We start from the raw sequence: 22,543 nt of genomic DNA, 5'->3' as shown, positions 1-22,543 counted from the left end.
ACAAGCCAGGCTTTATGCCAATCAATATCCATAAAGATAGCATTTCCCTCTGGGTGTTATTTCCTTAACACTGTAGAAACATTCTCTGATATGTCTATTAGTGCATGTTTTACTCAGGGTGTCAACACCGTTTATATAAAGAATAATAACAGTTGTATGTTGCACATTCTGATTTTTATAGCTTTTCATTAATTCTATCATTCCGCTGGGAATGGAGTTTATTACTGAGCTAAATTCTTGAAATTTTACAGGGAATGCCTTCTGAGTAAGAAAGTCTTCATATCAAATCAAATCAAATCAAGTTTATTTATATAGCCCTTTACAATAGCCAGATGGTACTCAAAGTGCTTTACAACAAAGCCGTAGAAACAAAATATAACAGGTACACAGATAAATAAATAGTCAAATTAAAATACAATTAAAATACAGTTAAAGAATAAAAGTGCTGTAGTGTAGTGTGCTGTAGTAAAAAACAAAACAAAAACAAACAAAAAAAACGTGTACCTAGTCGGAATTAAACGCTAATCTAAAAAAAGTGTCTTAAGTTTTGATTTAAAAATAATTATAGTAGTTGGTCATAAATAAATTACATGTGGTATATTTTTGAGTCTGCTTTATTTGAACTTATAGGAATTCGCAGAGTAAACAGATGTCTTAATTAAAATTGGAGAAAGCTTTTAGCACCATAGAATTGAGCGATTGGCTGTCATCTTAATATCAACTATCCCCATTTAAGGTGTACATGTCAAGATTGCTGTAAGCCCTTGAGATGACAAGATCCAGGCTTGCACCCCTGGTCATCATTACCAAATACGGAAGAATGTATGGTGAAACGTTCATAACATTAATATGTATTTGCTTCATTTGCATATTAGTATATAGCAGGGCAACGCCTTAACACAGGGGGAGAATCGGGCCTGCAATCTGACCATAGGGACCTCAGCAGTCTTTAATCTGACCTCAAGGATTGTCTTCATGCACTCAGAGTATGTAATGGTTTATAATAAAAAAAGGAGCATTCCTTAAGAAAGAAGCCTCGAGTTCTGCTTATTCTTTTTCACTCAAACAAGCACGAAGAGAGTCGTCAATACACGACAATAATTATTGTAGTTGGTCATAAATAAATTATATTTTTATCAATCCGATTTTGTAAATAGATTTGTCCCTAACTACTTCCGTAAATATTAAATCTGCTCAGCCAATCAGAAAAGAGCACGACCAAAACGTCTCTCTTGCACGCGCACGACGCGTCGCTACGCTGACAGACGTCGGGCGAGCGCGCGCGCGTTCCGCAGAATATTCTGGGTATTTTTTTTTTCTAGCATGAAGAAGCGAGGAGGGTTCATTCATTGTCCGTCCGGCTTCATGTTTGTTTGAAAAAACAAAAAAACAAAAACGGAACAATGACACTCACACCTCTCGTGTACTGGGCTCAACGCCACGAGGAAATCTACCTGCGAGTGGAGTTAACAGACGCTCAGGTGAGCGGGGAGGCAACACAACACAACAAGCCTGCATGCATGCACTCACTTTTCATCAGGAAATTACTTTAAGGTAGCTAGTAACGTGTTAGTCACTCTAAGGGTAAATCTTAAATTATGCAAATGAATGAATGGTGCAGGTTCGTGTAAATGGCACACTGCTGGGTAGCTGTGCACAGAGATCCCTTCAGGTGGTAGATGAATATTTACCACCACCTTACTCTCCTCTCCTGCTAAGGCCTGTCATTATATATCAGGTTTGATCCCACCAAGCATTAGGCTGAATTAGCAGCGAGTATTATGAAAAGCCAGTCACATGTGAATAACCCACTCTGCAGTACCTTGAAGGGCAGGGTCAGAGTGTAACATTAACAGTAAGGCTTGGGTCACACAAACATATCTGCAAGTTACAGGAAGGGCCTAAATGTTTGGCATCATAGTTTGTTTCTGAATCACTGGCTGATTCAGGGTGCGGACTGTGTGAGGCAGTTCACTTCCTTGTTTGGCTTTCTTCAACAAGGACCTTATTCTGGCTGGTAATTAAATGTCATTGTTGTTGACGGATTAAAGATTTGAACGATGGCGTGATTGCTTCTAGATCTAATGTGTTTTAAATAGTTCATTGTTCTCTCTGTTAAGCTGTGTGTTTTTTGCATGGGATGCTTGATGAACTTTGTATGAGGAAGTCGACTAATCATCTGCATTTCTGTTTCTTTTTTGCAGAATATTGATGTCCACTTACATGAAAAAGTGCTTCAGTTTAGAGGTGACATGCTGTATATTCAATGTTTGTTAAACTATGAATATACTTGGAAAAAGGCCAATGATTTATGAATTTGTGGTATTTTGTGTTTAGCCCTGGGCCATGGTGCAAAAGGACAAAATGAATATGAGTTCAACTTGGAGTTTCTTTTACCAGTGAAGCCAGAGGTTTGTATTTGTTTTGAAATCGGCCCTAGATATCTACTCTTCCTTCCTTTCTTTCTTAGCCTATAAATTAACCTGTGTGTCCAGGTGAGCCACAAGTCCACCCAGCGGCAGGTGACTATTACAGTGCGGAAAGCGCAGCGAGGCTGGTGGGAGAGACTGGTTGTACAGGAGCGCAAACCAGTCTTCCTGGCACCTGACTTTGACCGCTGGCTGGATGAGTCAGACGCTGAGATGGAGATCCGGGAAAAGGTGAGATTAAAGTTTTTACGTCAGTGGAGTGCTGCGTTAAACAAGATTCTCATAGGATACTCCAAATATCAGAACTGTGATACCAAAGGTAAAGATTAAACAAATTATTTTGTGTTTTAATTTGAAAAGGAGGAGAAAAGGAACAGGCTGAAGGCTTCAAGGCATAAAGATGAAGGTGAGGGTAACTCTGTCTCGATGCATGCCCGTTTATCTGTGGTTGTGTAGTAGTATGAGTTGCCTCAATAATTTCTTTTTCTTAAAATGTTCCAGAGTTTGTCAGCCTGAAAACTGGATTCCTGTTCATATATAACCTGGTACAGTTTCTTGGGTTTTCATGGATCTTTGTCAACATGACTGTGCGGCTCTTTATCTTTGGCCAAGGTGAGGAAAGATTGTTGTGGCTCAAAGTTTCTCATTGTTTTTCATTCACTGATCCAATAATTTCTAACCCTCCTCTGACTTCAGATTCTCTCTACGACACATTTCACACCATATCGGATGTGATGTTCTTCTGCCAGATCCTGGCAGCAGTGGAGGTCCTCAACGCTGCTTTTGGTGTAGTTCGGACAAGTGTTGTTCCAACTCTTATACAGGTATGGGATGATCATTTATTTAAATTTCATGATGTGCATTGACACCTGCTTTCCAAATATACAAAGATGTGTAACACATGGAGAATTTCTAAAGTGCTGTTGTGGGTTTTGTTCTTTTCCAAGGTGGTTGGAAGAAATTTTGTCCTCTTCATCATTTTTGGTAGTTTGGAGAAAATGCACAACCAGCCAGTTGTGTTCTTCGTTTTCTATCTGTGGAGCGCAATTGAGATTTTTAGGTAAGTATGCATCTGCCTTGATGCTTTTCATGGAGATCAGTCATGCAATTGGACTTTGTAAAGAGTAGATTCACAAAGGGGTGGTAAACCTCTGGTAAATTTCTGGTAAATTTCCATGGGAATTTCAGAAATATTAAAAATTGGAAACTTTCCATGGGAATTATTGAAATTTATGGAAATCAACTGATCAAAATGCTAACTCATGATCAGATAGCCTCATAAATGATCAATGAAATGATGCTAGCTACAGATTATTAAGAATCTAACTTATCAGCTAGGTGTCCACTGTATGAATACGTTTTCAGGTGCTATTTGCAAGTTAAACATTAATACCATACATAAAACATATTTATCCCATAATATCATCAAAACTCACTTGACTTCATGTCGTCCACGGGCTCAAATGCGTGGCTTCAGTAGTCTCCCCGCATATGATGGAGGAATGCACAGTGCATGTAGGGGGGCAAGGCCTCAGTAATCCTGCAGTAAGCTGCAGGTTGTTTCTGGTTGTTTTAGTCAAGATTATATACTATATTTTCCATTTCAACTTTGAAAATTCCCAGAATCTTTCAACCCTAATAAAGAGTCATTATTTTCAAGTCAGACACTCACCAAAGTTCTAGACATAAACCTTTCCAGAATTTTCTTAGCTTTAACTAATGTATGCTCACATTCTAATAAATTATATATTTCCAGTTATAGGCTATTGGTTGTTTTAAAACAACATTTAATGACATCACCTTTTGCTCTAGGGTATTGTGTATGACCTATACCACATGTTGATAGTTAAAGGAGCCATTATGTCTAGGACGATGTTTAGATAGTAAACATCATACTTAGATGTATTGATTCAGGGAGAAATGTAGCCCCTAATGTTTTACAGATGTTATAGTATAGACTTGGTATAGAAGGAGTTGTGAGAAACAGTGTTTGTTCATTCATCAGCTCATTGTGATCAATATTTTACGGTGTTTTATAGAGCAAATGATTAACTGAGAATAATCAACGGATGAATCTATATTGAAAATTAATTGTTAGTTGTAGCCCCACAGCAAATGGTAAAACTGTTGCAGCATGGCATCTGTGCTACATAACATTGTGTAAACCAACAATCACACTGTCAGAAAAACAAAACAAAAACACAAGTTCACTCTGTGTCTTCTCGTGACTTCAGTAAGTGCAGTGTCATCTAAACCAACACAAGTGGTTTGTGGTTAAACTTTACCAATCGGCAGACTGATGCAATGTTTGGTGTTATGAGAATCAGTACAACAGGAGGTTATTCTGGCCACATTGTGACGATGGACTGATAACAATGCAAACTTGTGTTAGTTGATAAATAGCAACGTACCTTGTGTTTCCTTGCTAAATCTAACATGATGCTCCACTTTCAGGTATCCATTTTACATGCTGGGCTGTTTCAATACAGAGTGGAAAACTCTCACGTGGCTGCGGTACACAGTCTGGATACCACTGTACCCATTAGGTGTTTTAGCTGAAGGTGAGCTTGTTTACTTCTCTTTAAATTATTATTATTAGTCACACACAAGTACCAAGACTGATCTCATTTCCCAATCCCGCACAGCTGTTGCTGTGATACAGTCCATTCCCATCTTTGACGAGAACAAATTCTTAAGCATTCCTCTGCCAAAAGCCATCGGTACCTCGATCAGCTTCTCTTACTTCCTGCACATCTACCTAGTTCTCATGTTTCTCGGTAAGTGTCCAGATAAAATACTAATCGTTTTAAATAAATGTTTTGCTCTGATGTTACATTTTTCTTATCATATCAACATTTTGGTTCCGCTTTAGGGCTTTTTATCAACTTCCGCCATCTTTACAAGCAGAGGAATAGGCGTTTCTATACCAAGAAGAGGAAAGCAAAATGAGATTCAGCGCCGACACACCACAGACACCTTTGCTGCCTGCTTATTTCTTCTTTTTAAAAATTAAACCAAGTAAAATGAGTTAAATGTTTTTTCAAATGGAGAAATTGTTTAATTTATCGTCAACATCCTCCTGATGAGGTTATTTCATGATTGAATTGACGGTCTCATTTAGTGGTGATTGAGTTGTCAGTCCCTTTTTTTTTTTAAAATTAATTAATGATTAATGAGGATCTCTAGTAAGCCCATATTACTTGATAGCCTGTGTGATAGTGTGTTTCTTTTAACCTTTTTAAACTAATTTGTGTATGAACAAAGTAAGTGTTAACATTCTCAACCCAGATTTATGAACCATCCTCCAGACCTCAGGGAAAATTATACTGGTGACATAAAATGCAGAGCAGTTTGTCCCTTTTTATACTCAATAATCACCTGCTATGAAGTATCATTTTAACTTTTTCTCTTTATTCTATTTCATTATTTTAATCACCTGAATATAAATTGACATTAACAGACATGTCCCAGGTGTCTTGTAAATGTGACAGTACTTTGACAATGAATTAAAAACTAAATTTAAATCTTGTCTTGTGAAAAAGATCCTACAAACCAACATGTAAAAAAAATATGTACACATAAACATCTTACAAACACCTTATTATGTATGTTTTGCCGTGTTCAGGCAGTGTCAAAGAAGAGGTGTAAGTTCCACACACACGTTTTCCAAGCAGCCGCTTTGAGTTCTTTGAACAACATTAAGCACACATAAGTGCTTTCTCCATCTTGGTCCACTCTGGCTGATGCTGCTGATATTTTAGTCCATTTTTTACTAATTCAGACGTGGCTCAGCTTGAAAAGTCAGTGTGCATGGGAACAATGTTGTGATCAAAAGCAGCATACTGGGAGTCACCAGTGCTGGCCAGTTTCAGTTGCTGTGCAGCGTGGGAGAGCTGGAAAGCAGCATCCGGATGGGCCGAGTCTGGCAGCAGGGTGCACTCTCTCTCCAGCAGATCGGCTACTCCCTTCAGGAGCTCCCAGAAACCAAAAGCCAAGGCAGCCTTCCGAAGGCGGTTCAACTCCTGCCAGATTCAAATACAGAACAGTGATTTAAATGATGAAACGTATCAGATTTCAAGTTCATAGTTCAGAACCACTTTCAGCTACATTTACCTTATAGAAGGTTTGAGTTTTGTCTGGTAGTTTCCTTGCATTCCTAAGGATCTTCTGCACATCAGTCTGTAGAATGACAGCAAAAATAACTTGAGTCAATGATGACCTGAAATGACCTAGAAAATGTTCAGTACTCAACACAGCCACAGTCCCAAAATGGAGGAATAATCATTCAAGTTGAGATAGTTGTAGGGTTAGTCGTGTGAGGGATAAAATACTGCATATAATCTGGCAAAAGGTTTGAGGACACAAACTGGCCACTAATCATCACTTCTCCAAAGTCTTCCTCGGATACCAGTGATTTTACTTTACCTGTAGTCCACTGGCCTTAATCCACACAGTGACATTCTGGGCATAACTTCGTTTGACCTGGGGCTGCACAGGGAATGGACTTTTGCTGTCATCCTCTCCATAGGGATTTTCAGCCGCCTCTGAAATATCAAAAATGTCATAAAACATCAGAGTGAAGTCAATACTGTGATCAAAGCAGTTCAACTTTGTAATAAAACTGTAAATCATTAACTGCTTTGTGATGTCCATATCACAGAGAGACCTTTGCTCTTTAGGAATAAACAGACATTTGGTACATGGGTTAGTGTGTCAAAAGTTGCATTACGAAAAAAAAACTCTGGCTTCAGGAATAAGAAACTAACCAAGACTTTATGAAAACATGTAGCCACATTAGACACTGCGTAGGGGCAACGGATTACCTGATATTGGTCCCAAATGTGAGATCTTGCCCAGCCAAGGCAGAGGCTCTGGACCAGGCTCAAAAAGAGACATCATCAGGTTCGATTTCTTCTTGCTGTCAGCTTGGGAGTACAGCATACCGTACCACTCCGGTCTGGGAAAAAGCAAACTACTTTGAGGACATATCTTCATAAAATGTATTAATATGTTGATAATGTGTGTCTATATATTCAAATGCACTAAATTCTGACTGTAACATGAATGTATGATATGATATGATATTAAATATAAACAGCTCTGCAGTATCTCACCCCAGCTGGACCAGTGCCACCATGCCCTCAACTTTCAGACTGCCATGCAAAAGTACACAAAAATTTGGACTTTTGCCTGCCATTTGACTGGCAGAAGGTTCCTCCTCGAGCTCATCTGTGGCTCCTGTACCAACTTCATCCACCTCTGAAAAGAAGTACAAATAAAATACATTAATAATACAATAATCTGACATGTGACATATTGAGGGTTCACTGGTCGTTTTGTATTTTAAATAAATGTGTGTGATGCAGGTAGAAATCAGTTCAAAACTATCCATATGATTAAAGAAAATCTATCTATTGTAACTTCTTCTATTGTATTTTATTTATCTATCAGTTTTTAGTTTTTCTAGAACAACATTTTTAATACTAACCTTTAATTACGGCAATGGGGAGTACCAAGTGTCTGGATATAACAGGAGGACTGGAAATGTCAGCAATTTCAATGAAGCCCACAATTTCCAAATCTGGAACAAGTATAACAGAATTAGCATTAATGTGTTAAAGGGGAAAAAAAACTTAAAAATTGAACTCAAAGTCATGGATTTTTTAAAGCCAGCTGGGTACCTGTGCTGACTACTCGTGGCATGGGCTCCACCTCTTCATCCATCACAACAGGCTCGGGTCGAGGGAACACCTGAACGTCTGAGGACAGGTTCCCACAGTGCAGTACGGCATGGAAGGGAGAGTATGCGTGATCAATCAGCCTCCTGAAGACATACAAATACAAAATAAATAAATGTTTTTTTTTAAAAGTAAATCCATAAAACAAAATAGAAATTTAAATCCCCAGCATTAGTCATACCCAAACATGGCCTGTACACTCTTCATGCAAAGTGGTCCATCCACAGTGAAGATCTGTCCATCACCCCCGCTGAGACGAAGTAACTCCTCCAAGTTGTCCATGGCATCAGTCACCTGCAACTAGAATTACACGAGACAGGAGATTCAACATATTTCAAAGCTATAAAAGGCCCAGTCAAGGCATCTTTGATCTTATTTATGAGCAAGTTTTCTCCATGGTTTTACACTTTGATCTTATTTATGAGCAAGTTTTCTCCATGGTTTTACACAGACTCCTCTGGTCATGATGTAAATAAATATAAAGTAATTATTGAATAGCCAGCAAAAAAAAAGCATGAGTCAGTACCTCCTCTGCATTGGCTACACACATGATGTAGAGTTTGGTAGGGAAAGGGAAAGGGAGGGGAAATTTCTTGTCATCCCCACGCTGCTTTAGTGTTTGCAGGGAGTGACGAAGGGAACCCTTTCCGATACCAAGAGATCCATCAGTAACCAGCACCACCTATGGGACAAAAGAAGAAGGTACATAAACATACAAACGATGAATGGGAATAGATAGATTTGACCACACACACAAGCTTTACTTAATGATAAAATGATATAAATACCTGACAAGGACAGGCACTACCCCACTCCTGCTGTACCACGTTACTAACTCCCTGAAGAGCTGATTCAACACAGGTCTTGTCATAGTCTTCCAGGTTGCTGAGAGCCTCCTGCACAAAAAATTAGATAAGAAACAACTTTTAACCAAAGTCAGACTTTTTCCTCTGAGTTCAAACTCTCTCTCTCTCTCATACATTACCTGCAGTGCGTTGTAATCTCTGGTGAAAGGCACCAGGAGCTCCCAGAGGGAGGAAAAGGCCATCAGTGTTGTGAACTCCAGGCGGTAGTTTGAGGCCATGTGTTCAAACAACATGTTGAGTCCGTGGACAGCCAGGTTCTTCCTCTGAAACTCCTCGCTGCCATCCAGAGACACTGGCCGTGTCATGGACAGAGACACGTCCATCAACACCACGGTAGGCATGGCTTACTGCTTTGTGTAGACTCCCAATAAATACAGCTGGACTTCAGAGAACAATCCAACGTGATGCCACTGGAGAGAAAAAGACAACAAGGCAGAAAAGCTAAGAAGTCAGCTAACTTCCTGTGTCTGCAGGGCGAGTTAACACGACCTTACACCGATTATACATCCGGATTATCACGCTAAAAGTTACGCTGAAGTGTTGAAGTCAGTGCCCCTGATGAGAGTATGACAGTGAGGTTAGTCTGGAGCAAACAATGAAGCTTTAACGACGTCAAACATGTCACAGCAGAGCTGTCAGGAGCTAATGTCGGCTAATGACGCTAGCATCCTCCAAAGAAACGTCCAAAGACGTCAACAGAAGAAGATTTAACACATGTGTGTCTGTAACCATCCACAGGTTTGAATGTGAAGAGGATACATGACAGGACGAAAGTTTAATATTTACCATTCAACGTTTCGCTCGCCATCCACTGTTTGTGTTGTAATGTGCCCTACTGATTCCGTCCGGGTGACAACACTGCACTTTGGAATAATTAGTTCCTATTTGATGCTCTGAGGTTAAAAACAACAACAACACTTTTTTTTTTTACAACATTACAATGAAGGGCTTGTGCATTTGATCCAGAAAGTATTCATCTTTGAATTTCAATTCAAATTAGGCACCAACAAACGGGAAAAAAAGTTGTGTACAATTATTTTTTTGGCAACAATCCCAACAAAACTTCGTGGATCGTTTTGTACAGAAATTAGTGAGGAAAAAAAAGAGTCACTCGTTTATAAGGTAAGACAGCTCACCTGTTACTGTAAGTATTTTGGCTGCTGAATGAATAAATATACTACAAACGTCAGTCAGGCACCACGATCAATGTTTTGAAGATGAGATAACTCATCCTCTTAGGAGACTTCAGGTATAATCATTTATAATAATTATTATAATAATAATAAATAAAGTATTTTTGATTCTGATTCTAAAATGCAACGAAGTTAAATGCCTATACGTATGTATGCATGTACATGTGTGTGTGTGTGTGTTTGCATATAGAATATGTTTCTGTGTACTGTCATTCTATCTATTATTGCAATAGGTTTGTTTTTGCAAAGAGCCAAGGATGTGACATGAAGTGCCCTTCCACCGTCTGCCACTGAGAAAGCTGGACTGACCCTCTACCATTGCATTTCATTTCATTATGCAAACCATTGTTTTTTTTTTTTTCAGGGGGGGTGGCAAGATGAACTACGCAATGAAGAAGCAAGTGCAACTGAGCCTAGTCCCATTTTTCCTCTCCTGGGTTTTTCTCTGTACGCTTTACCAGCTGACCACCGGTGCCAGACTGCATGAGTCTTTGTCGATGCCTCAGATTGGAGAGGATTTTGGAAAAGGTTCAACAGAAATGGTTGAGGAAGCTACAGTAGAGACTCTCAACAGTGCAACACATGACTTAGAGCCCACAGCTCAAACAACACCAGAAATGCATGTGGTGCCTAATTCAGATATAACTTCAGATTTTACACCCACACTAGTTCCAGGCCCTCCTGTAACCACCATCACCATCAACCCAGCTCCTCCTGGTGAAGCTTCACATATTAAGGGAGAATTTCCTAAAGATATCTTTTCCATTGAAGACCGCAGACAAGGCTGGGTGATCCTCCACATTATTGGAATGATGTACATGTTCATTTCACTTGCGATTGTGTGTGATGAGTTCTTCGTTCCTGCACTGGGAGTGATCACAGACAAGCTCGCCATCTCTGACGATGTAGCAGGAGCCACCGTCATGGCTGCTGGAAGATCCGCCCCTAAACTTTTCACCTCCTTGATAGGAGTCTTCATCGCCCACAGAACCGTGGGTATTGGCACCATTGTTGGTTCAGCAGTTTTCAACATTGTGTTTGTGACTGGAACGTGTGCTTTGTTTTCACGGGAAGTTCTTCATCTAACTCGGTGGCCACTTTTTAGAGACGTATCCTTCTACATACTTGACCTCATCTTACTCATCATCTTCTTCTTGGATAATGTCATAATTTGGTGGGAGAGCATGATGCTGGTGACCAGTTACGTTCTCTACATCATTTTCATGAAGTTCAATGCGCAAATAGAGCGAGAATTCAAGACTCAACTCTGCAAATACAGGAACATTGTCAAAGTTATTGCTGTGGAGGAATCTAAAAAGGTGAGCACTCCTGTGACAAATGTATTCAAATCAATGGGATTACCTTGACTTGATAGAAGCCTGTAAACTGAAACAGAAACCCAGATTACTAATTACAGATGATGTCTCTACTCTCAATTCCTTTAAGTCAATCTGTGAAACCTCAGACAAGAGTTTTTATCTTTCATATTCTTAAAATATTTCCAGCATCAACATACTAAATATCTGTTCCGTAGGAGGATGAGCCTGCAGGTGAGGATAGGTCCGGAGGCTCTGGTGACTGTGACTCCAATAAAAATGAAACAGTTGCTGATAAAACTGAAGAAGAAGAGAAAAAGGATAAGCCCCTGTCTTTACAGTGGCCTAACACACGATGCAAACAAGTCACCTACCTCTTCCTGTTGCCCATAGTCTTGCCCCTGTGGCTCACAGTTCCAGATGTTCGCAGGCAGGTAAAGACCCAGACACATTTCTGAGATCAGCTGTGGTATCTCAAGTGCCTCAATTGTGTCATTTTGCTTTTTTTTTTCAACAGAAATCCAGAAAATTCTTTGTGGTCACCTTCTTGGGCTCTATTCTGTGGATTGATGTCTTTTCCTACCTCATGGTGTGGTGGGCCCATCAGGTCAGTAACTGTACTTTTTTTTTTATTCAGTTAAAATTCTGTCTATTTAGTTTGAGCATTGGTTTACATTTGTACTGTAGGTGGGTGAGGCCCTCGGCATCCCAGAAGGGATTATGGGCCTGACCATCCTGGCTGCGGGGACGTCCATCCCTCACATCGTTACCAGTGTGATTGTGGCTCGTAAAGGCATGGGGGACATGGCTGTGTCCAGCTCTATGGGGAGTAACATCTTTGACATCACTGTGGGGTAAGCTCTTATAGCCTGATGTGTCCCAATTAAAGAGCACCATACAGCTGACATGTTTGTTGTCTCTTTCTTTTTGTCTTTATCTTCGTAAAAGTCTTCCAGTCCTGTGGCTCCTGTACTCATTCATCCGCGGTGTGGTTCCAGTCACCGTCAGCAGCAATGGCCTCTTCTGCGCCATCGTGTTGCTCTTTATCATGCTCCTCTTTTTCATCATCTCCATTGCAGCCTGTACGTGGAAGATAAGCAAAGGGTTTGGTTTCACCATGTTCCTGCTTTACTTTATCTTCCTGGTGGTTAGCTTGATGTTTCAGTATCACATTCTTGTCTGCCCTGTCAGTGTGAGCAACAGACCTTAAACATATTGTCCATGTATGTATGTATACATACATGAAATTGCTTAATCAGGACACAATGTGTAAGAGAAAAAAAATCTAGATACTCACTTGCTCAATCTATGTAATTTGAGTACATTTATATCTAACATTTATATGTTAGTGTACTAACAGATACCTCTTTTATACACAAACCTTTATACAAATCTCAAATATATATTGAATATGTATGGAAAACTATAAATGTATTTTATATCTATTTAGTCTCTTATATACACTATACATATATAAACTGTTTTTTTATTTTTTTACTTTACCAATATATGCTTATATTCTGTGCCTGTCATCTTATTTGTTTCCCTTAAAAATGTTTGTACTTATTTTATTGTAAAGCAGAGAAAACTGAAAAGGATAACATTTGATCTGGCTAATGGTTAGTTTATTTAATCCATTCTGAAGACATTTGAAAATATACTTAATTAAATGTTTTATTCCTTTGTCTTGAAACACAGAACATAGGTGTGGAGCATGGTGTGGGCAGCTCCTGATTTTTTTACAATAAAAGCTCTGTTGTGTCTAATTTACCTTTATAAGTTAATGGTATTTTCCAAAATCTTAAATAACATGCATCCCACCGACTCATATTTCAACAGCTTGGCTAGCTGTATGCACAACAGCATAACGTGAAAGCTAAAAGATAATTTTGTGCATCAAACAATTAAAGTAGAACTTAAGAAATATTATAAAATCATATTATTATAAACAACCATAAAATACAACTAACTGTTAACTTACTAAATCTGTTTGGTTAATTTCATATCCTTCAGCCTTTTCCACATCTGCAGTGTTATGGAATTTTCTATCCTTAGGTCACTCGGGGTCATGTGTGGGCCTTGAGGTCCTCGGCAGTATTAGTTGTTTGGCTTTGCTTGAGGACAGCAGGTGCCAGCCTATCTCAACGCTGTGGTGGCCTGGGTCGAAGAGACCTTATGTTGCATTCCTAGACATAATAGAAAGCTTGCCGTTTACGTTTCTTTAACATAAACAGACAACAGAATGTGCTGATGGTGAAACATGGGTAAAGACGTTCTCTTTGGCTAATTCTGGGACATGTAGTATTCGTGGTGTTATCTTGGGGTTTAAAGTCTATCCACCAGCATGGGTTGGGCAGACTCAGGCACTTCTGATGGACTTTGAGAGTGTCTCTAATTCTCCTTGGACAAGCGTCAATAAATATTACAGCATTAAGACATCAGAGGCTCCTGAACACTTTCTTCCCTCCTGACCTCACCATTGACCTTTGACTTTAGCAATATCTCCACAACATGTAATATATTTTGAATATTTATTATTGAATTTTTAAAGATTTGTATTTGGGAAAAATAATCATTTTGAAGGAAGGTGGGATATTTGGGGAACATATATTTAACAATATCAACAGTTGAAACAACTTTACAAACTTTATTGTACATGTCTAATGAAACATTAACCTCACATTACCTTACATTAACCTTTGGGCTGGGGTTAAGAAGATAGACATTAAAAATAATATCTTGAATAAATTAATAGTTATTCCAGTTATGTCTGTGAAACCCCGCCCCCAACAGCGACTGTCCAATCACAGCCTAGCAACTGTAACCAGGCACGGCAGGTGTTTGTATGCAGTACAGGTGCATAACGCTGTGTCACAGACAGTATAAATAGAGCTGTGGTACAGTTTCTACATAATAAATGAGGTTTCAGATTGTCAACATATTTATGTCTCTTCACATTTCTCACGCCGTCAATTTGTGTTGATGGGTGCACCATGCCATTTCCGTCCGGGTGAAAGCCGTGTACCTTCTAATAAGTAGTTCCCATGTGATACAAAAATGGGGAAATGTTGTATTTCTGTAGTGAAAAAAAAAGTCGGCCCAAACATAAGCAGCTGACACTATAATTTCATCAGTCCCATTGGTTTGTGCACATTATTTATTTTAGACTTTAAAGTTTAAAGTTTGCTGCTCCAGTTCAAGTCGTTATGTTTTTTTGTTTTTTTATCATATAATGAAAGTTTTATTTGCAAGTGTCAGACTCAGGCTTCATAAAATGATTTTTATACTACAGTTATGCAACATTAGGCATTAATTTTGCATTAAATATTACTAGGGTACGTTCACAATGAAGTGAGAGTGAGACAATGCACATAATCCTCTTAGAAGACTTCAGGTATTAGGTATTATGCTGATCCATTGTGAAGACTTGTCCTGTGCCCTACATAACGCTTTGGCCATTGACAACAGTTTGGACACAATACCCAGCCGTGGAAACCGGATTTTGGATATTTATGCACCTTTGACTTTGCCAGATAAGTGGTAAGTCTCCACCTGTTGTTATCCAGTTTCTGTATGCATTGATGTTTTACCTTTGTTTGCATTTGTGCATGTCTGTTGTGTTCATCTGTCACTTGTTTTGTTCATTCTGTTTCTCGGATACCACCAATCTGCAAAGAAAGTGATGATAACAGCTTCTAAATGGGCTTATCAATCCTATGACAGCCATTTATTCATACACTGCATTGTCCGAATAGTTCAAATGTTTTCAAACATACAGTACTGTTGTGTAAATGCAATTTTTTCTCTGATGCTCCCTTTCATTTACAATAGGCTGGGTTTTCCATGGGGTTGAGGATATGACATGAATCACCTTGCCAAAGTTTTGGATTTACCGCCCCATGGTCTGCTGGGGAGAGAGCTGGACTTGTCCTCTACCAAAGCCCATTTATGCAGCTTAATTCTCCATAGCCAGTAGCATCACCACCCAGGAGGAAAATGCATTGTACGAGAAGGAAGCGACTGCAGCTAAGCCGGGTTCTGTTCCTCCTCTCTGGGGTTTTTCTCTGTACGCTCTACCAGTTGACCATCAGTGCCAGACTGTATGCACCTTTGCCAATGCCTCAGATTGGAGAGGATTTTGGAGAAGGTTCAACAGAGGTTGTTGAGGAGCCTACAGTAGAGCCTCAGGGGTTGGAGGAACCTCTCACTGCAACACAGGCATTAGAGAACACAGATCAAACAACACCAGAGATGCATGTTGTAAGTCATCAAGTTACAACTCCAGATCCACTAACTCCAGCATCCACCACTGCTGAATCTCCACCGTCGACAACTACAAACCGGACTATTGTGCATTGCATCTATGTGATCCCTGAGCCTCCACAGGAGCCACACACACCAGCTCCAGCCCCTACTCCTCCTGTAACCATCATCACCACCACCACCACTACCATCACCACCACCGCAGCTTCTCCTGGTGAAGCTCCACATATTAAGGGAGAATACCCTGAAGATATCTTTTCCATTGAAGACCGCAGACAAGGCTGGGTGATCCTCCACATAATTGGAATGATGTACATGTTCATTTCACTTGCGATTGTGTGTGATGAGTTCTTCGTCCCTGCACTGGGGGTGATCACAGACAAGCTTGCCATCTCTGGCGATGTAGCAGGAGCCACCTTCATGGCTGCTGGAGGTTCTGCACCTGAGCTTTTCACCTCCTTGATAGGAGTCTTCATCGCCCACAGCAATGTGGGCATTGGCACCATCGTTGGTTCAGCAGTTTTCAACATTTTGTTTGTGATTGGAATGTGTGCTTTGTTTTCACGGGAAGTTCTTCATCTAACCTGGTGGCCACTTTTTAGAGACGTATCCTTCTACATACTTGACCTCATCTTACTCATCATCTTCTTCTTGGATAATGTCATAATGTGGTGGGAGAGCATGATGCTGGTGACCAGTTACACAGTCTATGTGATTTTCATGAAGTTCAATGTGCAAATAGAGCGAGCCTTCAAGACCCAACTCCACAAACACAAGAACATTGTCAAAGTTATTGCAGTGGAGGAATCTGAAACGGTAAGCACTCCTGTGACAGAACATGATGATTTAAAATCTGATCTTTAATGTCCTCAACTGACAAAATAATGAGTCTGGTACTATATATTCATATCACAGAGACTCAAATGTGGGTTGTATAGTTATCGTTGCAGGAATTTGCTTAAAATTGTGGGTTGTATAGTTATCGTTGCAGGAATTTGCTTAAAATTCAATGCCTCTGGTGCAGCGTTTAGCTCAGTTGGTAGAGCAGCCGCCCCATGTGCGAAGGCTCAGTCCTTGCTGCAGAAGCCCAGGGTTTGAATCTGACTTGTGGCTCTTTCCTGCATGTCATTACCCATCTCTTTCTCTCCACACATTCATGTCACTCTTCAGCTGTCTCTATCGAATAAAGCTTGAAAAGACCAAAAAAATTAACTTTAAAAAAAAGTGTGTAGCTCTAAAGAACAACACAGCCAACTGAGACAGCATCTTATATCTTGATCTCTTAAAAATGTGCGGATTTAGTGATACTGAAATTATACACTGCCATCAGTTTTTGCTGGTTTAGTTTTGCTTTTCTTGTTAACACGAAAGTGACACTGTCAAACAGACGTGTATTCTCAAAAGTGAAACTAGCCCTTCCATTCATGCATAATTTTGTGTCTTGTTTTGTTGTACTCATCACAAGCATTGTGGTTTATGGCTGAAATAGAAAGACACATTACACGTCCCTCATGACATCTATATACAAATCATGTCAGAAGAGTGAAATTGTACTAGCAAAGGCCTCGTGGGACCAAAGCTGATCAGCCACAGTAAACTAATCCTTGGAGGAGCTACAGCTCTGTACAAAGTGTAGCATCAACATATAGTGTGTTTAACCCTGGTAAGTGTGATTGAGGCTTATTTGACACACAGCTACATCTTTTTTTATTGGCATGTAAGACTAACAAGACCCCCCAGAGTGGGCTATGTGTCAAATGGCAGTGTATAAGATTATAGTATACAGTGCATACTGATATTTAAGCTCTACTAAAATGATCTATCCCTACCAATGAATAATTATCACTGAAAAAAAAACATTGTTGCACGCAGGGGAGTGATGGAGATGCCCGTTCTGCTCGTCAGGAGAAGCATCGATTAAAGGTAAAAATCAAGCAATCAACCAACCAGCCAATCAACTTCATCAGAAAGACACAAAAACAACATCCTTACACCTTAGACACCTGCAGTGTTCATTTATCCATGTGTTATTTTACATCTTACACTGCTGATACATGTGACTGCACTTCTCAAGAAAAGATACATGACATGGTTGTCTGACATTGATGTGTCACTGTCTGTTACTGTGAGTAGCTGTCATGTCCTCGGCCATCTCTTTCCCCAGTTGAAGCCATCCCTTCAGCGAGGGGGAAGTTCAGCTTCTTTACACAACAGCACTATGAGAAGCACCATCTTCCAACTTATGATCCACACATTAGATCCTCTCAGAGAGGGTGAGTATCACATCACCACAATACTGATGCCTTTAAACTCCTTTTATAATGAGTGTCTGTGGACTATGTCCTTCTCATAGTAAAATGGATTAGCAAAGTGTCCCAAATGAAGGCAGCACTAAGTCCAGATTGATACTAAGCAGATAAATACCTACCTCAGTCTATGGATGGATCCATCTGTAGGCCCACAGTGAAATATATACACATGTAGCTTAGTCTTAGTTAACAGTGAGTTTGCTTTACACAAAATAATTATTAATGATTATTAAACAATCTATTTTATGTGAGAGCCAAACCAAAAACATGTTCTATTAAGTCAGTGAGATAACAATAAAATAATCATATCTTATCTGTTAACTATGGGGTGCTGGGTGGTGATGAACTGATCCTGCACCTTTTCCAGTGATTTCCCCTAATAGGTTTTCCTTTCCTTTGCAGAGCACCATGCTACAGTATGGTGATTATACTAGGATGTTCTCCATAACAATGTTCATATTTTCCTGTTCTATCGTTACCTGAGGCAAGACTGCAATAATGTACAGTGTGTCTCAATTTGTGCACCTGTTACCCTGGCGCCTGGTTTGCTCATCTTACAGGCCTCCAGGCAGCAAACACTTCACTACTCCAGCTCAATAATCAGCTTTTAAATGAGCCTATGAAATCTGGATCACAGCTAGCAGCCCCTGTATCAACCCACTGCCATCATCTATGTTCTTGGAGATTTCTAGTGACACTGAAGTGTGTCAAATCATATCATAATAGATATAAATATTAACCATAGATGTTATCAATATATGTGGTTTACCCAAAGATCCAGTGTGTAAGATTTAGGGGACTTTATTTACAGCATATGGCAGAACGATTTTGATGATTTTGTAAATAACTTTGTGCTCTTTGGAAACAAGTCACAGTTTGTAAAAGACAAAGAAGCAGCGGAGTTCTTGTACAGGATAACGGTGTGCCATGCGTCCTGTACAATTCATTTATAAGGATATTCTTCATTTTATGACATTACTCTGTTTTGCAGTAAGGATTGTGATGCTGTTGTTCTTGATGTTATACCATCAGTGTACCTAACTTATGAATGGTGTGGTTTTTCTTTGTCCTCCTAACTGGTAAACTGTTAAATTATTATGATTATTATCACACAACTGAGCAATTCAGCACAGACTTTAAGTTTACTTTGGCTTGTTTGATTGTTCGAGCGTTTACACTCATGGACAGGTCTGGAAGCTGCTCATCATCTGGGCTGCAAAGTTTTGTTCCACATTAAGACCATATGGCCAAAATACTCAAACCAATTCTGTACAGAAAGATCTCTATGATACAAAAAACAATATTCGAATGGTACTATAGATAGACGGTGAGTTCATTCACTCCAGTCACAATTAACATGACCTCATATATCATGTAAGTCGTAATAATTTATTTTCTGAATTTCTCCATGTGATCAGGTCTGAAGTCCTGAATCCTGAGGTTCCTTTAGATTTAGCTGACTGAGTTAGAGGTATGAAGGAAACACACAAGATTTGGGGGATTTCTTTCACAGATGGTGGGGGAAAAACTGAGCAGACCAAAGAGCCGGAGCCAGCGCCAGCACCGGCGCCAGCGCCAGCGCCAGCACCAGCACCAGCACCACAAGCCGAGAAGAAGGAGCCGCCAGAGGACAAGAAGGTACTCTCCAACCATGTCCTGGTGGTTTTCAAAAAGCCCAGAAGTCAATCTTTGATACCTGTCTATGTAAGAGTCAATGTGCAGAGCTCGACTTTTGGCAACTGGCCTCTTCAAGCTTATTTGCTATTTGCTATTTCTTTTACTGCCGCCCATCATGATGTCTTTTTCCAATACTTAAGGAGGATGTGCCTGCAGGAGAAGATGGGTCAGGGGGGTCAGACGACTCTAGCAGTGATGAAGACAGTGATGAGTCCAGTGAAGACGACGATGATGATGATGAAGATGATGATGATGAAGAGGAGCCAGAAGAACCTCTGTCTTTAGAGTGGCCTGACACACCACGTAAACAAGCAACTTTCCTGTTCCTGTTGCCCATAATCTTCCCTCTGTGGCTCACAGTTCCAGATGTCCGCAATCAGGTAAAGACCCAGACACATTTTTGAGATCAGCTGTGGTGTCTTATATGTCTCAACACTGTTTTTTGCATTTACATCACTTACTTTGTCCGACAGAAATCCAGAAAATTCTTTGCAGTCACCTTCCTGGGCTCTATTGTGTGGATTGCTGTCTTTTCCTACCTCATGGTGTGGTGGGCCCATCAGGTCAGTAACTATAGCAGCATTTAGAGATGGAATTTGAAGCATTGCCTTGTTTAAGTTTAGTGTAAACAGGAGTCTAAATACACATAAAACCAGGTTTGTAAGGATTTTTTAATTCCATGTAAATCTCCCTGGAACAATATCCTGAGAGTGAAATTAATTAATTGTGACCTCTATTGCTGTTTCTGTAGTTTCTATCCACTCTGAACTCTGTTTTTGCCTTTGTAGGTTGGTGAGACTATCGGCATCTCAGAGGAGATTATGGGCCTGACTATCTTGGCTGCAGGGACATCCATCCCTGACCTCATTACCAGTGTGATTGTAGCTCGTAAAGGCATGGGGGACATGGCTGTATCCAGCTCTGTGGGCAGTAACATCTTCGACATCACTGTGGGGTAAGCTCCATTTCCCTCATGTGTCACGATTGAAAAGGAAATGTAGATCAAGACTCAGATTTTTATGTCGTTTTGTTTCTAAAGCCTGCCGATCCCGTGGCTCCTGTACTCATCGATTAACAGTTTGGCTCCAGTCACCGTCAGCAGTAATGGGCTCTTCTGTGCCATCGTGTTGCTCTTTATCATGCTCATTTTTGTCATCGTCTCCATTGCAACCTGTAAGTGGAAGATGAATAAGGGTCTGGGCTTCACCATGTTCCTGCTCTACTTTATCTTCCTGGTGCTTAGCGTGATGCTGGAGGATCGCATCATTATCTGCCCTGTTTCCATCTGAACGTGTGAACAGAAACCTTCACTTGTGACCTGAAGCAGAACAGTTAACCCATACATGCACAGATATCATGAGCATGGGTATCTGTAGAAACTGTGCAGAAAGCTACTGTAGTTGCTCTGCATTGCTGCCAGTGACAAGTGTCTGGTACGTCAACAGCAATACACATACTACAATATTTTCTAGAACTTGTTACATACTCATTTTTAGCTATGATGGCAGCTTTTATATTCATTTTTTTGACTACATCAGGATGCAGGATGTTTAATATAGCATAGGTTGAGTGTGCAAAGTATGGACACCAACAGGGATATTAATATTTTTTCAGTGTTTACAAAACAGCATCTACAGAATGGAATTAGAAATCACATATGTGCACATTTTGGATTATTTCCGAGGTTTCTAAATGTGAATTTTGTATAATATGTAAGTATACACTTGTACGCCAACAACTGTTTTATAACATTCATTATAGAGAACCTGAGCTTGCTTGAACTCACAGTTCTTTCACATCAGTTTTTATATATATTAAAAAAAAAGACAGACATAGCAATAGCAAAAATCAAACATAATATCCATAGAATAAACGTGTTTATTCATAAATGAAAGCAAACTATAAATCCAGCCATGGAAGAAATTTGATTTCTTTTTTTATATATATATATAAAAATCATACAAATTAGTATCTGTGTTACAAATGATAAATAATACTTCATAAACATTGTTTTAATTGACAAATTGTGTAAACAACATGTAGACATCAAATGATGTTTTGGTCATCAGTGTTTTTTTTCTTTAGTTACAACTTACAAGGTGATTAAAACTGTACATGCTGTGAGACTGGTGTTTATTTTCAAGCACACAGCCTTATCTAATCCAGCATCATATCATCAAGTTATTGTGGTGAAGTCTGGTTATAAGCTGTGGAGCTGCATCACATCTAGGCAGGTCTTTGTCAGTTAGAAGTGAAAAACAATGTCAACACACCATCACACTCATTTTTGGAAATGATTATGAATTAGGACAGTGCAGAGCTGTTGTTCCAGGTTATGATACATGTTTAACATTGAATATGCTTAGTGTAAAGAAACTTGCACTGCCATCTGTTCAAAGAGATTTACAATGTCCTTTTATGCTCTGGATGGTCACATTAAACAGTGCACCATTGTCCAAATATCTAAAACTGACATCCACACTATACAGTGAAGACCAAAAGGAAAGATACAAAATACTCGAATCAAACAATCTGTACATGTTAATAGATCAATTACAGTGTCAATAAATTAATTTCTCTATCAAAAAAATGATTTAACCAACAGAAAAATGTTATTTTCAGTTTTTATTCGTCTATAAGTTTGATTGTACTGTTTTTAAGGAAATCTCTCCTTGGTGGTCCCATATAATATCAATAATTCAATCGTGACTTTAAAAAAGGTATTGCTTAAAAAACTGTAAATAAATCACAG

General features: G+C 39.5%; 4 protein-coding genes across 6 annotated transcripts; 3 read left to right on the top strand and 1 right to left on the bottom strand.

Moving 5' to 3' along the window:
* Positions 1–1,246: 1,246 nt before the first annotated feature.
* hacd3 (3-hydroxyacyl-CoA dehydratase 3) lies at positions 1,247–5,998 on the top strand. Of its 2 annotated transcripts, none has more exons than XM_010735110.3 (11): positions 1,247–1,481; positions 2,205–2,247; positions 2,338–2,411; positions 2,496–2,660; positions 2,790–2,835; positions 2,931–3,041; positions 3,126–3,253; positions 3,377–3,489; positions 4,884–4,990; positions 5,075–5,206; positions 5,302–5,998. In XM_010735110.3, exons 1-11 carry the CDS (start codon positions 1,404–1,406, stop codon positions 5,376–5,378), a joined length of 1,074 nt encoding a protein of 357 aa, XP_010733412.2. In that variant the 5' UTR covers positions 1,247–1,403; the 3' UTR covers positions 5,379–5,998. The 2 variants fall into 2 exon arrangements, with proteins under 2 accessions (XP_010733412.2, XP_027128877.1); XM_027273076.1 differs by lacking the exon at positions 1,247–1,481 and adding an exon at positions 1,997–2,017.
* On the bottom strand, positions 5,587–9,915 carry ints14 (integrator complex subunit 14). Of its 2 annotated transcripts, XM_010735108.3 has the most exons (12): positions 9,820–9,915; positions 9,153–9,443; positions 8,956–9,063; positions 8,694–8,849; positions 8,349–8,467; positions 8,111–8,253; positions 7,918–8,010; positions 7,544–7,688; positions 7,253–7,386; positions 6,855–6,973; positions 6,543–6,608; positions 6,218–6,451 (listed from the first exon to the last, which is right to left on the bottom strand). In XM_010735108.3, the coding sequence occupies exons 2-12, from the start codon at positions 9,372–9,374 to the stop codon at positions 6,218–6,220; spliced, it is 1,539 nt and encodes a 512-aa protein (XP_010733410.2). In that variant the 5' UTR covers positions 9,375–9,443; positions 9,820–9,915. The 2 variants fall into 2 exon arrangements, with proteins under 2 accessions (XP_027128876.1, XP_010733410.2); XM_027273075.1 differs by lacking the exon at positions 9,820–9,915 and having other exon boundaries at positions 5,587–6,451; positions 9,153–9,374.
* A 680-nt stretch (positions 9,916–10,595) lies between these two features.
* On the top strand, positions 10,596–13,539 carry LOC104922342 (sodium/potassium/calcium exchanger 1-like). The gene is made up of 5 exons (XM_027272895.1): positions 10,596–11,545; positions 11,761–11,976; positions 12,060–12,149; positions 12,230–12,396; positions 12,491–13,539. The coding sequence occupies exons 1-5, from the start codon at positions 10,604–10,606 to the stop codon at positions 12,750–12,752; spliced, it is 1,677 nt and encodes a 558-aa protein (XP_027128696.1). The 5' UTR covers positions 10,596–10,603; the 3' UTR covers positions 12,753–13,539.
* Positions 13,540–14,966: 1,427 nt separating this feature from the next.
* LOC104922343 (sodium/potassium/calcium exchanger 1-like) lies at positions 14,967–22,487 on the top strand. The gene is made up of 9 exons (XM_019272235.2): positions 14,967–15,082; positions 15,374–16,621; positions 17,678–17,728; positions 17,970–18,078; positions 19,628–19,752; positions 19,932–20,171; positions 20,265–20,354; positions 20,580–20,746; positions 20,831–22,487. The coding sequence occupies exons 2-9, from the start codon at positions 15,539–15,541 to the stop codon at positions 21,078–21,080; spliced, it is 2,115 nt and encodes a 704-aa protein (XP_019127780.2). The 5' UTR covers positions 14,967–15,082; positions 15,374–15,538; the 3' UTR covers positions 21,081–22,487.
* Positions 22,488–22,543: the final 56 nt, after the last annotated feature.

Source organism: Larimichthys crocea, chromosome XXI, assembly GCF_000972845.2.
Source record: "Larimichthys crocea isolate SSNF chromosome XXI, L_crocea_2.0, whole genome shotgun sequence".
NCBI classification, from domain to species: Eukaryota; Metazoa; Chordata; class Actinopteri; family Sciaenidae; genus Larimichthys; species Larimichthys crocea.
This window is presented reverse-complemented; position numbering and strand designations above follow the sequence as displayed.

Excerpts from the sequence above, each read along its gene's own strand:
- hacd3 (XM_010735110.3), top strand. The coding sequence starts at position 1,404 with ATGACACTCACACCTCTCGTGTACTGGGCTCAACGCCACGAGGAAATC. Across the intron at positions 3,042-3,125 it reads GCTCTTTATCTTTGGCCAAG|ATTCTCTCTACGACACATTT; the intron begins GTGAGGAAAGAT and ends CTCTGACTTCAG. Across the intron at positions 3,490-4,883 it reads AGCGCAATTGAGATTTTTAG|GTATCCATTTTACATGCTGG; the intron begins GTAAGTATGCAT and ends CTCCACTTTCAG.
- ints14 (XM_010735108.3), bottom strand. The coding sequence starts at position 9,374 with ATGCCTACCGTGGTGTTGATGGACGTGTCTCTGTCCATGACACGGCCA. Across the intron at positions 8,850-8,955 it reads GTAGTGCCTGTCCTTGTCAG|GTGGTGCTGGTTACTGATGG; the intron begins GTATTTATATCA and ends TTTGTCCCATAG. Across the intron at positions 7,689-7,917 it reads CCCCATTGCCGTAATTAAAG|AGGTGGATGAAGTTGGTACA; the intron begins GTTAGTATTAAA and ends ACTTCTTTTCAG.
- LOC104922342 (XM_027272895.1), top strand. The coding sequence starts at position 10,604 with ATGAACTACGCAATGAAGAAGCAAGTGCAACTGAGCCTAGTCCCATTT. Across the intron at positions 11,546-11,760 it reads CTGTGGAGGAATCTAAAAAG|GAGGATGAGCCTGCAGGTGA; the intron begins GTGAGCACTCCT and ends TCTGTTCCGTAG. Across the intron at positions 11,977-12,059 it reads TTCCAGATGTTCGCAGGCAG|AAATCCAGAAAATTCTTTGT; the intron begins GTAAAGACCCAG and ends TTTTTTCAACAG.
- LOC104922343 (XM_019272235.2), top strand. The coding sequence starts at position 15,539 with ATGCATTGTACGAGAAGGAAGCGACTGCAGCTAAGCCGGGTTCTGTTC. Across the intron at positions 17,729-17,969 it reads AGGAGAAGCATCGATTAAAG|TTGAAGCCATCCCTTCAGCG; the intron begins GTAAAAATCAAG and ends CTCTTTCCCCAG. Across the intron at positions 20,172-20,264 it reads TTCCAGATGTCCGCAATCAG|AAATCCAGAAAATTCTTTGC; the intron begins GTAAAGACCCAG and ends TTTGTCCGACAG.